This window comes from Panthera leo, chromosome A2, assembly GCF_018350215.1.
Source record: "Panthera leo isolate Ple1 chromosome A2, P.leo_Ple1_pat1.1, whole genome shotgun sequence".
NCBI classification, from domain to species: domain Eukaryota; kingdom Metazoa; phylum Chordata; class Mammalia; order Carnivora; family Felidae; genus Panthera; species Panthera leo.
In genome coordinates this window covers 59,782,608-59,795,694 of record NC_056680.1, presented here as the reverse complement: position 1 = coordinate 59,795,694, position 13,087 = coordinate 59,782,608, and the positions used below count along the sequence as shown (strand labels likewise).

General features: G+C 47.2%; 1 protein-coding gene across 1 annotated transcript in view; it reads right to left on the bottom strand.

Moving 5' to 3' along the window:
- SLC41A3 (solute carrier family 41 member 3) overlaps positions 1–12,448 on the bottom strand; it is a 60,211-nt gene extending 47,763 nt beyond the window's left edge. Inside the window, exons 1-2 of the mRNA XM_042927324.1 lie at positions 12,254–12,448; positions 5,150–5,257 (exon numbers count right to left, since the gene is read on the bottom strand). Coding sequence (XP_042783258.1) covers positions 5,150–5,257; positions 12,254–12,448 — 303 coding nt within the window. The remainder of the gene's footprint in view (positions 1–5,149; positions 5,258–12,253) is intronic.
- Between the last annotated feature and the right edge of the window lie 639 nt (positions 12,449–13,087).

Below are 13,087 nucleotides of genomic sequence, written 5' to 3'. Positions count from 1 at the left end.
GGCCCTACACACCAAGTCCATTCGTGTGCAGAATTAAGGAACCGGAAAAAGTTCTTGGTGGATGCTCAATCCAGAGGGAGGTAGGAGTGGAAAATCCCCCTAGAGAAGAGCTGCGTCTCTGGACAACAGTAAATTTGCTAAGAGCCAGGGCTGAGCTGTTAAGAGAAAAAGTGTCTCTACAGTCTGGTCAGGAGAGTGCCTGGGACAGCCCTGGCTCTCACAGCAGTGATGGCTTTGATAACTGGCATGCATTTCACCCTCCAACTAGCTCAAATGCTAGTACTATTAGTGGGAGACTTTATCCCATTATGACAGAACAGGATGATCTTAGAGATGGGGATGTGCATTCTATGGTGTACCCACTATCTGCTGCAAAGATGGCTTCTGCTCTACCCAGTCTGTCTGAGATAAGTAATCCTGAAAATATGGAAAACCTTTTGGATAATCTCAACCTTGTCTCATCACCAATGCCATTAACTGTTTCAACTCAGTCTTCACCTGGGACCATGATGCAGCAGACACCATGCTACTCATATGTACTACCAAACACCAGTCTGAATTCACCCAGCCCCAACTCCCAAAAATATACACACGGCCAGTCCAGCAGGAGTCCTTTTCCCCACATGCCTATGTAAACACTTCAGGACAACAAATTGAGCTATGGAGGTATGAATCATTGTAACTATGCACCGGGACTCTTGAAGGAGTTGCTTACTTACTCTCCTCCCCATCAGGACATTATGACAGTAGTTGATCCTGGGATCACCCAACCCAACAGCCAGGTCCTTGGTCAGAATATGTTAATGGGCCCTAATTTGGTCATGTCAACCTATGGTAGTCAGGCATCTCATAACAAAATGATGAACCCCAGCTCCCACACCCACCCCGGACATACCCAGCCAACATCTGCAGTTAATGGGGGTGCCTTGCCCCATGCGGTCAGCACCATGCTCCACACCTCAGGAATGAACCGCCGCCAGTGAAGACAGCTTTACAAGTGCTGCTATCGCACACCACGCAGATGAAAGCCCTGGGGGCCTACTCCTCAGTGAGCAGCTGCAATGACCATGGCAGGATGGGCCTTCTCAACCAGGGTAGGCTCCCAAGTGACTTGGATGGCATGTTGATTCACATGGAGTCCATCATTTGGAACAACCTCATGGACGGTGATATGTTAGATTTTGACGCTGACAATGTGTTGCCCAACCAAAGCTTCCCACACAGCGTTAAGACGATGACACATAGCTGGGTATCAGGCTAACAGTGAGTTAGTGAACAGGCTACAGTTTAAAGGACTTCAGATTGTCTGACAACAGGAATGGAGAGAAGCAGTCCAAAGATGTCCTTCACCCCTCATTTTCCTTTTCTTGATTAAAAAAAAAAGGGGGGGGGGAAGCAATTTTTTTTTTTCCTTTTGTCAGACTTGGCAGCGAAGACACTTTTCCTGTACAGGATGTTTGCCTGATGTTTGCAGGTTATGTGCCACTGTAGGTAAGGACTGTGTCATTGGAAATTTCATTACAATGAAGTGCCAAACTCATTACACCATATAACTGCAGAAAAGACATGCAGATACTGGTGTGCTTTCAAGTTTTCTACATAAGCAGTAGCTACAGAACTATGTGTGTTTTGTTGTTGTTGTTGTCATTGTTGCTTTAAATATCCATTAGGTCAAAGGAAAGTTTTGTAATACTGTGATGGTCTCATGTCTTTGATAAGTTAAACTTTTGTTTGTACCACCTGTGTTCTGCTGACCAGATGAACCACAGAGAACCAAGCTCTCCATCCTGTGCCTCCATGGAACAGCTTTGGGCCTGTTCACAAGGCCACCCAATTTACATGAGAACCAATAGCCCATTATCATTCTGCTGAATTAATGGATTTGTCAAACACATTTGGGAAAAACATAGATTAAAGGCCAGCGTTGTACAGGTCTTTTCTAATTTTTTGGTTTGTTATTTGCAAATTTGTACAAACCTTTAAATGATTCTAATTTCCAGATAAATGACTTTTGACATCATTGGGACTTGAGATCATTTTTGAAATAGATATTGAATGGTAATGTTTTCTTAAAACTACAGTCTACTTTGTTACATAGGCTGATTGTAAATTTGTGGAATCCCAGATATTTGAGGCAACATCCATAATTTTCATTTTGTATATCTAACTGGATTAGTACCAATTTTATATGTGTTTAACTGGCTTGTACACTTTGGGATGTTACCTGGTACTGTTTCTGACTAATCTTAAGATCTTGTAATTAGTACTTGCATACTCAACATTTCTGGCTCTGTTCTGGCAGGAGAGTGATGGTTAGTTATGGACATTTTGTGTTTAATCTTTAGGAGAACTTAGTAAGCTTTTATGTATGTATTTTAAAGAAATTCCATCTGCTCCTATTATCCTGTGAACTAAGTGCACCGCAAAGCATTAAGTCTTCTGATAGATGCTTCTATTCTATGTTGTTTCAGTGATTCCTGAGGGGCCTTCTGATGTTTATAGATCTGAAAGGGAGACCTGAGGCTAAAACCATGCTCCTCTCTCAAACTGGGAGTTTTGAGCAACTTAACCTTTTGGAATTGAGCTTCAGGAAATGTTTTCCCTCATATTTCTGTGCTCTTATTTTGGTCTAGGTGGAGGCTGGCTTGGTAGCTCTGCCTTGCAGGATTACGTTCAGACTCACAGTAGCTCTGCCTTGCAGGATTACGTTCAGACTCACACTTCATTCCTCTCTGCCTTCTGTCCTGCAGATTACTTAGCACACTGGAAATTTAGGTGGAAGGAGGAAATTTTTAAATAGGACTTTAGTGATTTGCAGAATGCTTTGTGTCCCTGAGTGCAGATGGCTACCAAAGTGATTAGAGCTTGTTTACAAACTGGGGCAATGAATTGGAAAGCCAACAAACCAGCTGTAAGTTGTATGTTTGAATTTACTGTAAATGCTCTTATTGTAAGTTAAGAATTGGAGAATTTCCTTAGCCTTTAGCAACCTCAACTATAATTCTTCATCATTATGTTTTAATATTATGCAGTTACCTATAACTGACAGACCAGGTTAATTGGCTTTGCATCCATCACTATTTTCAACTCTTGTGGAATGCCCTAAGTCAGCACAGTAAAAGAAGCAGGTGCACAAAAATGTTCCTCTTGCCTTCTTGAGAAGGCTCTGATTCCTTTCTGTGTATTTAGCCCAGATCACACTTGCTTTGTCTTGCATGTGAATTGCAGATCTGTTGGCTTGGTCTTTCCTATATGTTTAACAAGAACACAAGGGTTCCTGAAAGATTTCCTATAGAAGGCCAGCTCTATTGTAAGCTTCCCACTGTGAATTCTATTGTCTTCAAAATTCATTAAACAGCCACCTGTCCAACCATCTTTGCTGCTAGCCACTCCAAAATATGTCTGGTTTTGGAAATCCTAGTTCCTCTAAGCAGTGCCTTCTGCATATGTAATAGCACTTGTTGGTGCCAGAGTGCTTGGGTTCTCATCTCTGTTACTGTGTCCCGCTTCTTTCTTCCTCCTGTGCCATCACACAGTGAGCCTCAGAGCCCCTGTTTGTTCACTAAAGAGGCAACTCCAGCTGAAATCACTCTTAAAATCTTATTACAACCTAGAGTAACTTTTCAAAAGATGTTTCTTTTTCCTGAGTCTGTGTATCTTTTTTTTTTCCTGCAAATTTTTCTTTGTGTTGAAATTCTAACATGGACCTTGGGTATCTCTCTGGGTACAGTGAAGTCCAGTGAAAGCCATCTTGTCTGTTTTGAAAACAAATATTATGTAACCTCTGGTAATTCTTTTTCTGTATTAATATGGACGTTCTTGAGTAATTAGGGTATTCATTATTGTACATGATTGCTTTGTGAAATGTGCAAATGAGATCACCTATGCAGCCTTATTTCCTCTGGTTTCTAGTGTTATTAAAAGCACATTCTATTGTAAATAAATAAATAAATAAAATTAAAAAATAAAATCAATGGTTTGAAAGATACCTCTTTTCCAACTGTATTTTGTAAATGATTATTTCTAGTGTGTACACAGAAATACACTTCTGTACTTCCTACCTTCTGGAGGCCAGGAGTCTGAAATGCATCTTATGGGGCAAAAATCAAGGTGTCCACATGGCCTTACTCCCTCAGAAAGCTCGAGGGAGGGATCTGTTTCTTCATCTTCTCCAGTAGGTAAAGCCACATTTCCTGGCTATTCCTCCAACTTCAAACCCAGTGGCATAGCATCTTCTCTGACTTGACTTCCCTCACATGGCCTTTGCTTCTGAAACGTCCCTGTCCCCCCCTTCCTAGAGAGCCTTGTGATGACACTGGGCCCATGTGGATAATCCAGGATCATCTCCCGTGTCAAGGTCCTTCACTTCATCCCACCAGCAAAGACCCTGTCCACATAAGAAACTATGCACAGGTCCCACGGATTAGGATGTGGCTCTTTGGGGGCCACTGTCCGGCTAGCCACCCCTCACCCACTCTCCAGGCAGGCCCCACCTCTTTCCCTCACTATTCCAATTACATCACTCTTCTTTCAGTTTCCTGACTACAACATACCTACTCTTGCCATCAGCCTTGTTCACATCCTGAACGTGAAATGGGTTTCACAGAAGGGGAAAGAGCATTCTGCATAATAGAAGGAAAAGAACTGCAATTCCCAGGATAGCTAGGAGGGGTAGAATGAGTGACAGCCCGAGGGACAGAGTGAGTTAGGGAGTCCTGAGAAGACCCCTCTGCTGATGGGGCATTTCAGAGCCATCATAGAAAAGAAAATCCTCTAACAGAGATGGATGATGTGGTGACGAAAATCCTGTTTCATCTCTAAAACCCTTCAGTAAGGCTGCATTGCTCATTACAGCTTCTGTGTGAATGTGTGGAGCCAGGCTCTGGGACACAGCAGGTTATAGGAGAAACCAAGGGCACACGGGGCTGAGCCTGGCCCTCACCAGAAGTCCAGTTGCGCTGTGGAACAACAGATAGCAGGCTATGAGGAGCGACTAGGTGGAGCATCATGACAGAACAAAACCTCTTGACACCTGTCTTTTCGGAGAGGCAAACCCACCTGTCTAACAAGGCTATGAGGAGAAACTGGGAGGTGCCCATGTGTCCGTCCCTGGGAGGCAGGTGGCCCAGATGCTCAACTATCTACTTACAGCAGTGGAGAGTCGTGATGCCAGCGTCATTTCCAGGTTCCCCTTCAGGCCCACCAGGGGTGGCACCAACATCAATAGGTCTTTAACCTCCATAAACACAGGCCAGTGCTGGTGGGGAAAGAGTAAGATCAATCCAAACACACATATTGGCACATCTTTGAAATTTCTTGAGAGAAGTTGTGGCAACTTCAGCAGCTAGGAAAACTGGAGGCCAGACTGTGTCCGAGCCTGACTGGCGGGATCCAGCCTGCAAACACGACATACCCAGGGTGGCCCATGTGTCTGTAGCAACAGGAACAAGTCACCAGTTTCAAAGCTGGGAGATTTCTCATGAATGGGAGAGCTGGTGAGAACATCTGGGACAAAGGAGTGACACAGATTTCCCGGTGACCCAGAGTATCATGTGGGGACACTGGATTTGTCAAAACAGACAGAATGTAGCTCTATCCAGGTCTCTATCAAAGGTAAAAGATTAAAAAAAGTATGAAAGGGGGGCACCTGGGTCTTTCAGCCAGTTGAGCGTCTGACTTCGGCTCAGGTCATGATCTCACAGTTTGTGAGTTTGAGCCCCACGTCGGGCTCTGTGCTGACAGCTCAGAGCCTGGACCCTGCTTTGGATTCTGTGTCTCCCTCTCTCTCTGCCCCTGCCCCACTTGTGTTCTCTCTCTCTCTCTCAAAAATAACTTCTTTGTGAGGTGAAAATTATTCCCACCAATTTATATGCAATTAGATTGCTTATCCCCAACCTACCCCCATCAATTTTCAATACCTCATCTGATTCTATTGACTTAATTTACCTCTCAGTCCCCTATAGATTTCTGTGATCCCTACGCTAAGAGCTCCTCTGGGTTTTAGAATTCTAGACCTAAAACAACACTCCTACTGTGTCAGCTAGGAGATAGGAGCCCTGGGGTCTGGGCCCTGTTGCCTGAGACTGAAGATATGGTGGGAGGGGAGGAGAATGGGGGTAGAGCCCAGAAGAGTCCTCTAAAGCAGCCCAACAAAACATCTTACAGGGTCTGGAGTGAAAGGGTCAGGCGTCCTTCATGTCCTCAGAGAGAGGAAGAGCACTCATGGCTGCCGGTTCCCTCTTTCTTTTTACCTCATTGGCAAAGCTGGGAAATTCAGAATCCAATCCCAGCTCTGATGGAGCTATGAGTCTACCCTTCTCTGAAAGTTCAGAAGAAAACCATGTCACCAGGCAAGAAGGTGCTCCCACTGTCTGTCAGCGGCCTCCAGTGGCTCCCAGGCTTCCAGAAGCATTTGGCCCCTGTGCAGCTATCTCACCAGTGTGCCACAGCATGCATGGAACGGAAGTCCCTAGCCCAGTTCCTGGCACAGGCACCCCTCCCTGGGCTCCAGCCTCCTCTGAGGCCGGCATCCTCTACCCCAAGCCTCCTCTGGCCTCCCACCTCAGCCTGCTCCCAAGCACCTTCATTTTCGCTGACACACAAGACCAAGTCCCCACCAACTCAAGTGTAAAAATAAATCCCCTCTCTCTGCATCCCATCACAGAAGCTTGCCCTTGTCTTCCTCAGCACCACTGAACTTAGTGAGTCTTGTTCTCACCCTCTCAGATGCTATGCTAGCTGCTGTCCCTCCCCACCCCATAGCAATGCCCTTTCCTTGGGCTCTTCTAACCTCCATTCCTCACTCCTTGGCTCTCTGAGCTATGGACCTCCCCTACCCCCAGTCCCAGCTGGTGTTAAGCTCCAATTATGTGACAGGCACACCTCTCACTCCATGTCACACCTGTGAACTCACAACCACATTCCCCCAGTCCGAAACTGACCTCTGCTTATTCCATGTTGACCTCCATTGAGGGCTCCTCTTCCTGCTCCTGACCTCTTTTTCTTAGTATTATTTAATTTAAAGAATTTTATTTCCTTTCTCCAGATAGGCAGGCTGCAAAGCTAGAAATTTTACCAAGGTCTAACAATAATTCTTGATTCTTCCAAATGGACACAGGCTTTTCAACTCTGGACCGTCCTTGGGTTACGTAATAGCTTTATGGAACTGATGCTCAAGAAAACAGTCCATCGTTTTCAAGAGGCCTGTCCTCTAACTCCACAGTTGAGAAACTCCCTGTTACAGAACAGACAGAGCCAAGCCAAGCCAAGGGTAAGGTTAGGCTGGCATCAAACCACTTACTGCTCTGCGCACTCATGGTTCCTGACCCATCCATTCCAAGTCTGCTTTCTGCCAACAGTGGCTCCCAGAGGTCAGGAGACCAAAGGCTGTAGATCTCCTAACCTATTAATCCTGAGTCCTTCATGCTTCATCTTCATTCTCCTTCCCTGCCATTTCCTCTCCCTCCCAAGGCTTGAGTCACCTTCTACTGCACACCCTACATGACCTCACCCACAGCCATCTCCATCCTCCCTACATTAACAAGCGGCCCTAAGGGGGTGAAGGGCAGGAGGAGAGCCTTTGCATCAGTCATGTGGGTGTGGACTGGGACACAATGATGGCCAAAGAGACTTGAGAAGTCACATCTAGACACATCAGGCACCATATAACCACCAGGGGTCTATTATGGGACAAAGTCAACTAACAGGGAAGACTAAAGCAGAAAAGCAGTAGGACCCTGGATCCTCGCTGACACTGTTAATCCAGGGAACTAACAAGTACTAGAGCAGTCTGATCTGTAGCCTTCTTTATAGGAATCCTAAATGACTCTAGTCACTTGGAGTTAGGGTTTTCTGACTAAGACATTGTGCTCTGTGCTGGTGATGCTCGACATCTCTGGCTCAGATCTGTCTTCTGAGCACCACACCTGCCTACCCAACTGCTGACTGAATCCTGACATCCCATGGGCCCTTCAAAATCAGGATTCCAGACTTGACCTTCCTTGCCCAGACCCTTTGCCCTGCCCACTGTGGCTCCAGGCATTCTTGCTCTTCCAGCAGGGACTTAAGTAACCCCTTGTGTTCCCTGACAGCCTGGCATCCAAGTCATGGTAACTGTCTTAATTTCCACCACCACTGCCCTCTCTGGCAATGCTTCAAATAAATCTTATGAGGGGCACTGGGGAGATCAAAATCAGTTAGAGTTAGTAATGGTTCTTGCACTCGCGGGGCTCTGATACAGCCACAGCTTCCCAGCTCTTCCCTGTGGCCTTCACCCTGCTGCCACAGTTCAGTTCTGTTACAGTTATGACCCTGTCACTCAGCCCCTTGGCCAGTTCTGATCCTGGGCATACACCCAATAGATCTGTCCCCTCAAAACATACAAGAAATAGACAGGAATGTCTATGGTAGTATCATGCTTCAAAAACATCCAAAACTAATGCCCAGTATTAGAAGGCAGAAGACTGGTTTAGGTGGGGCAGAGGATGGAGGAGCCTACTCGGGGCTGAAAATGCTCTTGACCTGGATGGGGATTACACAGGTGCATTTATCCTGAGATGGTCATTCAAACTGTACACATAACACGTACAATTTTCAACACATCCATGATATACTTCAATAAAATACACATTTATTTTAAAATAACGAGGACAAAAATCAACAACCCCTCTGTACTCAGCATACAACTTGAGCAGAGCAGACAGCCCTTCTCACGGGCTGTTCCAGCACCCCACCCCATGACCATGGCCAATTGCTGTTCGTTCCTCACTCCTTGCAAATGCCCACTCATTTGTCTGTATCTCTGCACACACTGATCCCTTTGCTTGGACTGTCTGCTCTCTCTCACATCATCCCAGAAACTATTATATTATCCTTTAAGGTCCAACTCCAACTGTCCTACTAACTGCAGATTCTTTGACTCCTCTGGGAAGAATGAACTGTTCCCTCTTTCTTCACAGGCAAATGTCTGTTCACTGCTCCACTCCCTTAACACTGGCTCGTAGGATGAATCACCTGCCTCACCACTTAAACTACAAAAGCCAGGGAGGCAGAGACAGGTCTGTTTCTGCTCACCATTGCACTCCTGGGGCCTGAGAGCAGCTAACACAGAATTCAACAAAATATGCTGAATGAATAAACGAGGAACCAGATGAATGAATGAATTCATCTATCCTACTCTGTGCTCAGCTACTAACTGCTCAAAAGCAGACACCCTGTCTGATTCATCTCTGATTCAGTGAAGAAAGACTACATACACTCTAACAATTACAACTGCTGTCACTGTCTCTGGTGCCCACGGGTCTACATAAACCCCCAAGAAGGCCTGAAAGGATACACATGACCTGATAATAGAAGCTTCCTCCAGGAATGAGATTGAAGGCTGAGATACTTATTTTATAAAAAAGAGAAACATGGGCTCCTGGGTGGCTCGGTTGGTTCAGCATCCAACTTTGGCTCAGGCCATGATCTCATGGGTCATGACTTTAAGCCCTGCATTGGGCTCGCTGATACCAGCTTGGAGCCTGCTTGGGATCCTTTTTCGCCTTCTCTCTCTGTGCCCATCCCCCCCTCACCACCACACTCAAAAATAAACATTAAAAAAATAAAGGGAGAGAGAAACTTTTATATATACCTTACTTGTGTATCTGAAAAATAATTTTTTGAAAAAAAAAACTGAACTGATACTCTGGCCCCTTACTGGGCCCCAATCCCTGGACCCAACTATAGACTGACCCCAAACACCATAAACAGAGAGACTCCTGACCCCAAATCTACAGTAGGTAAAGCTAGCACCCAACCAGTACTCTTCGGGCCAGCCCACTATGCCAGAGACAGCCACGAGGTGCCCCTGCCAGGAGGTTATCCCTGCTGCAGGCTCATGGGGCTATGAGGCCCCAGAATGTGGCAGCCTGGGTATAGTGGGAGCCAGGCCACCCTCCTATGTTATGTAATTTCCCCCTGGAACAGTGTTGACAAGGCCACATCCTGAACCACTGAGCGGGGTTGACCAGGGAGGTGGTGGTGCACATGCAGGAGCCACGAAAACCTGAGTGCCCTTGAACCCCACCACACCTGGGAGTCACTGCACATTTGCAAACTGGAGAGAAAGAATGAGCTGTGTCTTCCAGGGCTGTTTTCTGTTCCTCCCAAATGCTGGGCCTCCCAAAGCTGGATGGCTCAAGTCCTGGATTTGCAGACAAATTTGCCCAGGTATGCTCTGGGCCTGCTTCCCAAGACATCCCCTTTTCTGCATGCTAGACTCTCAGATGGAGACTTAACACAGAGGTCAGGAAACGGCCCGCCAGTTGGAGTTCCTCCTGGACTGGCCTCCTGTGTCACCCCTGCTGATGGTCGGGTACAATCCCGAGCCTTTCTTTCCCTGACATCCCATCCAATCTTCCAGACTCTGCTGAGATCCCCCAACTGACTGATAAATAACCTCTCAGGCTGCAGCAACTGAGGGACATGCACTGTGGTGTAGGGGCTTAAAACCATGTTCCATGAAGTGGCCATGGAAGGTCAAAACAGAGACACAGGGCAGAGTCTTTCTCTGGAGAAGGGTCTTAGGAAGCTGAACCACTGCAGATTCAGCTGGGTGAGAGACTAGTAGAGCACCCCAAGGGGTGAAGCTCTGAGGTGGGAGAGACGGGGATCTAGGTTGCAAGCCCAAATGAATGCTTTCTAACAGCAAGTTGGCCAGTACACAAAGGGCCGCCCTAGCCCCAGGAGGGGTGAGTATCCCATCCACTGAAGTCTGAAGGCAGAGCCATCAAGAGTCTCATTCAGAGACCAGGGAACAGGGTGGGTGTTGATAATCTCTCTTCAATTCACACACAGACGCACAAAGAATGCTGAGCTGTCATCAGGAAGGAGATGCTTTGTGGAACTGAGGAAGGCACTGCACTAGCTGCAATGTTCCCATGGGCTGCAAAACTAAATTTAAGGGGCGCCTGGGTGGCTCAGTTGGTTAAGCGGCCGACTTCGGTTCAGGTCATGATCTCACGGTCCGTGAGTTCAAGCCCCGCGTCGGGCTCTGTGATGACAGCTCAGAGCCTGGAGCCCGTTTCAGATTCTGTGTCTCCCTCCCTCTCTCTCTGACCCTCCCCTGCTCATGCTCTGTCTCTCTCTGTCTCAAAAATAAATAAACGTAAAAAAAAAAAAACAAAAAAAAAACCTAAATTTAAATTTAATTTCACTGATTAAAAAGCACATTACAGGGGTGCCTGGGTGGCTCAGTCAGTTGAGCATCTGACTCTTGATTTTGGCTTAGGTCATGATCCAGAGTCATAGGATTGAGCCACACATTTGGTGCTGTGCTCACAGCACAGAGCCTGCTTGGGATTCTCTCTCCCTCTCTCTGCCCCTCCTTCCCTCACTCACGTACACACATGCACACACACTCTCTCTCAAAAAAATATAATAAAAGCACATTACATAGCAAGATCCCATATATTTATGTTTACACATTCTCGATAGACACGCACCACGATGTTGATCAGAGATTATGGGCACCCTTCCTTCTTCACTTGTGCATATTTTCTAATTTTTCTATCACACACTAACTCTATAAAAATGTTTAGGTAGACAGAGTAAACCCTCAATGATTCAAACAGCATTACGTGAACCAACCCCAGGGCATAAAGAGACCAGGAGAAGTGAATGCCAGAGTGTGTGCTCGTTTAAGGGCCTCCCTACAATGCTTCTAATCAACAGAGACTACCACATCCCTACACTCGTCTGGACCCCATCCCGGGATCTGGACCTTGTCCCCTCACTGAAGAGCCCCACAAAGATTCTGGGGACTGGAGGGAACAGTGCCCATCACCCTTGGAGTCACAACACGAAACACACTGGGTGTCTCACCCTCACAACCCAGTGAGGTCGGTGCATTCATTAGCCCCATCTGTAGATGGGGAAACTGATACGGGGGAAGCTAATGAATTCCCTCAAATAGTAAGTGAAAGGCAGAGGATTTGAACCCCTCCAGGCCCTGCCTGATGAATCTGGAAGGAAAATGGTTTGAGCTAACGTGGTTAGTGTGGGCTGACCTTGGAGAGGGTCGTCAGAAGCTTCTTGGAATTTCAGACACGAGGCCCCCTGGAGGATCCTCCTGCTGGCACCACTGAGCCCGGGAATCCTGGGCTGCACCCCGACTCAGGGCCTCTGGTGTCCCCTGGCCTATCATATCTGTGATGCCTAGGGAGCCTGGTTTCCCACCCCCCTCCCCCCAGGCCCCCAAATGCCTGGTACGCACTTGGATAGTGTTCATCACCAGGCTGGCTGTCAACATGCCCAAGCCTGAGAGTAGAATGGGCACCATGATCTGGCACATGATAGAAAAGACGGTCTCAGGGAAGACCCCATGGGGGGACCGGGTGAGTTCACAGCTGAAGCCTCGCAACTTCTTGCCCTGGAAGCAAAACTGCAGGTTCAGCTGGGTGACCACCATGATCAGGCTGCCAACCACGTTCACAGGAGCAAGACGTCCACTTGTGTCCTCTGTCGTCCTCCTGCACCAGGATATGCTTCCAAAGATGTGCACATAGGGAACACTGCCAGTGCCTTGAGCCGCTGGCAGGATCCCCGAATGCCCCTCAGCCAAGGGCCAGAGCAAGCAAGGAACAAAGGCCAGTGTGACTCAGAGCCTCATGTGGGGCCTTGGTGAACTCCTACTGTCTCTCCACCACCTGCAGATCAGGTTCTCCTCAGAGAGTAGCTGCTCTGTCATCCAGGACGTCCCTCAGCTATCAGTCTCTCACAGTGACCTTGATAGCATCCAGCCTTCCAGCCTACACTGGCTTGGGCTAGACCCAGGGAGACAGAACCACATGAGGCCTGACCTTGGTGAGGGACAAAAAGAATCCTGACCACCTCTGCACACATTCCCCAGTTGCTTCTACTCTTGGCAGACAAGGGCCTGGAGAAACATCAGCCTAAAGGACCCACTCTTACAGCCCCCTGAGGAGTTTCATGCCTCAAGGTTGAGAGGGCTGCAGGTACCCAAGAAAGAAGCCACATCCTGTGATCATCTTGACTTCAGAATCCAAGGGCTCTTGACCATATGAAGAAGCTATGTTCACAGAGGAAA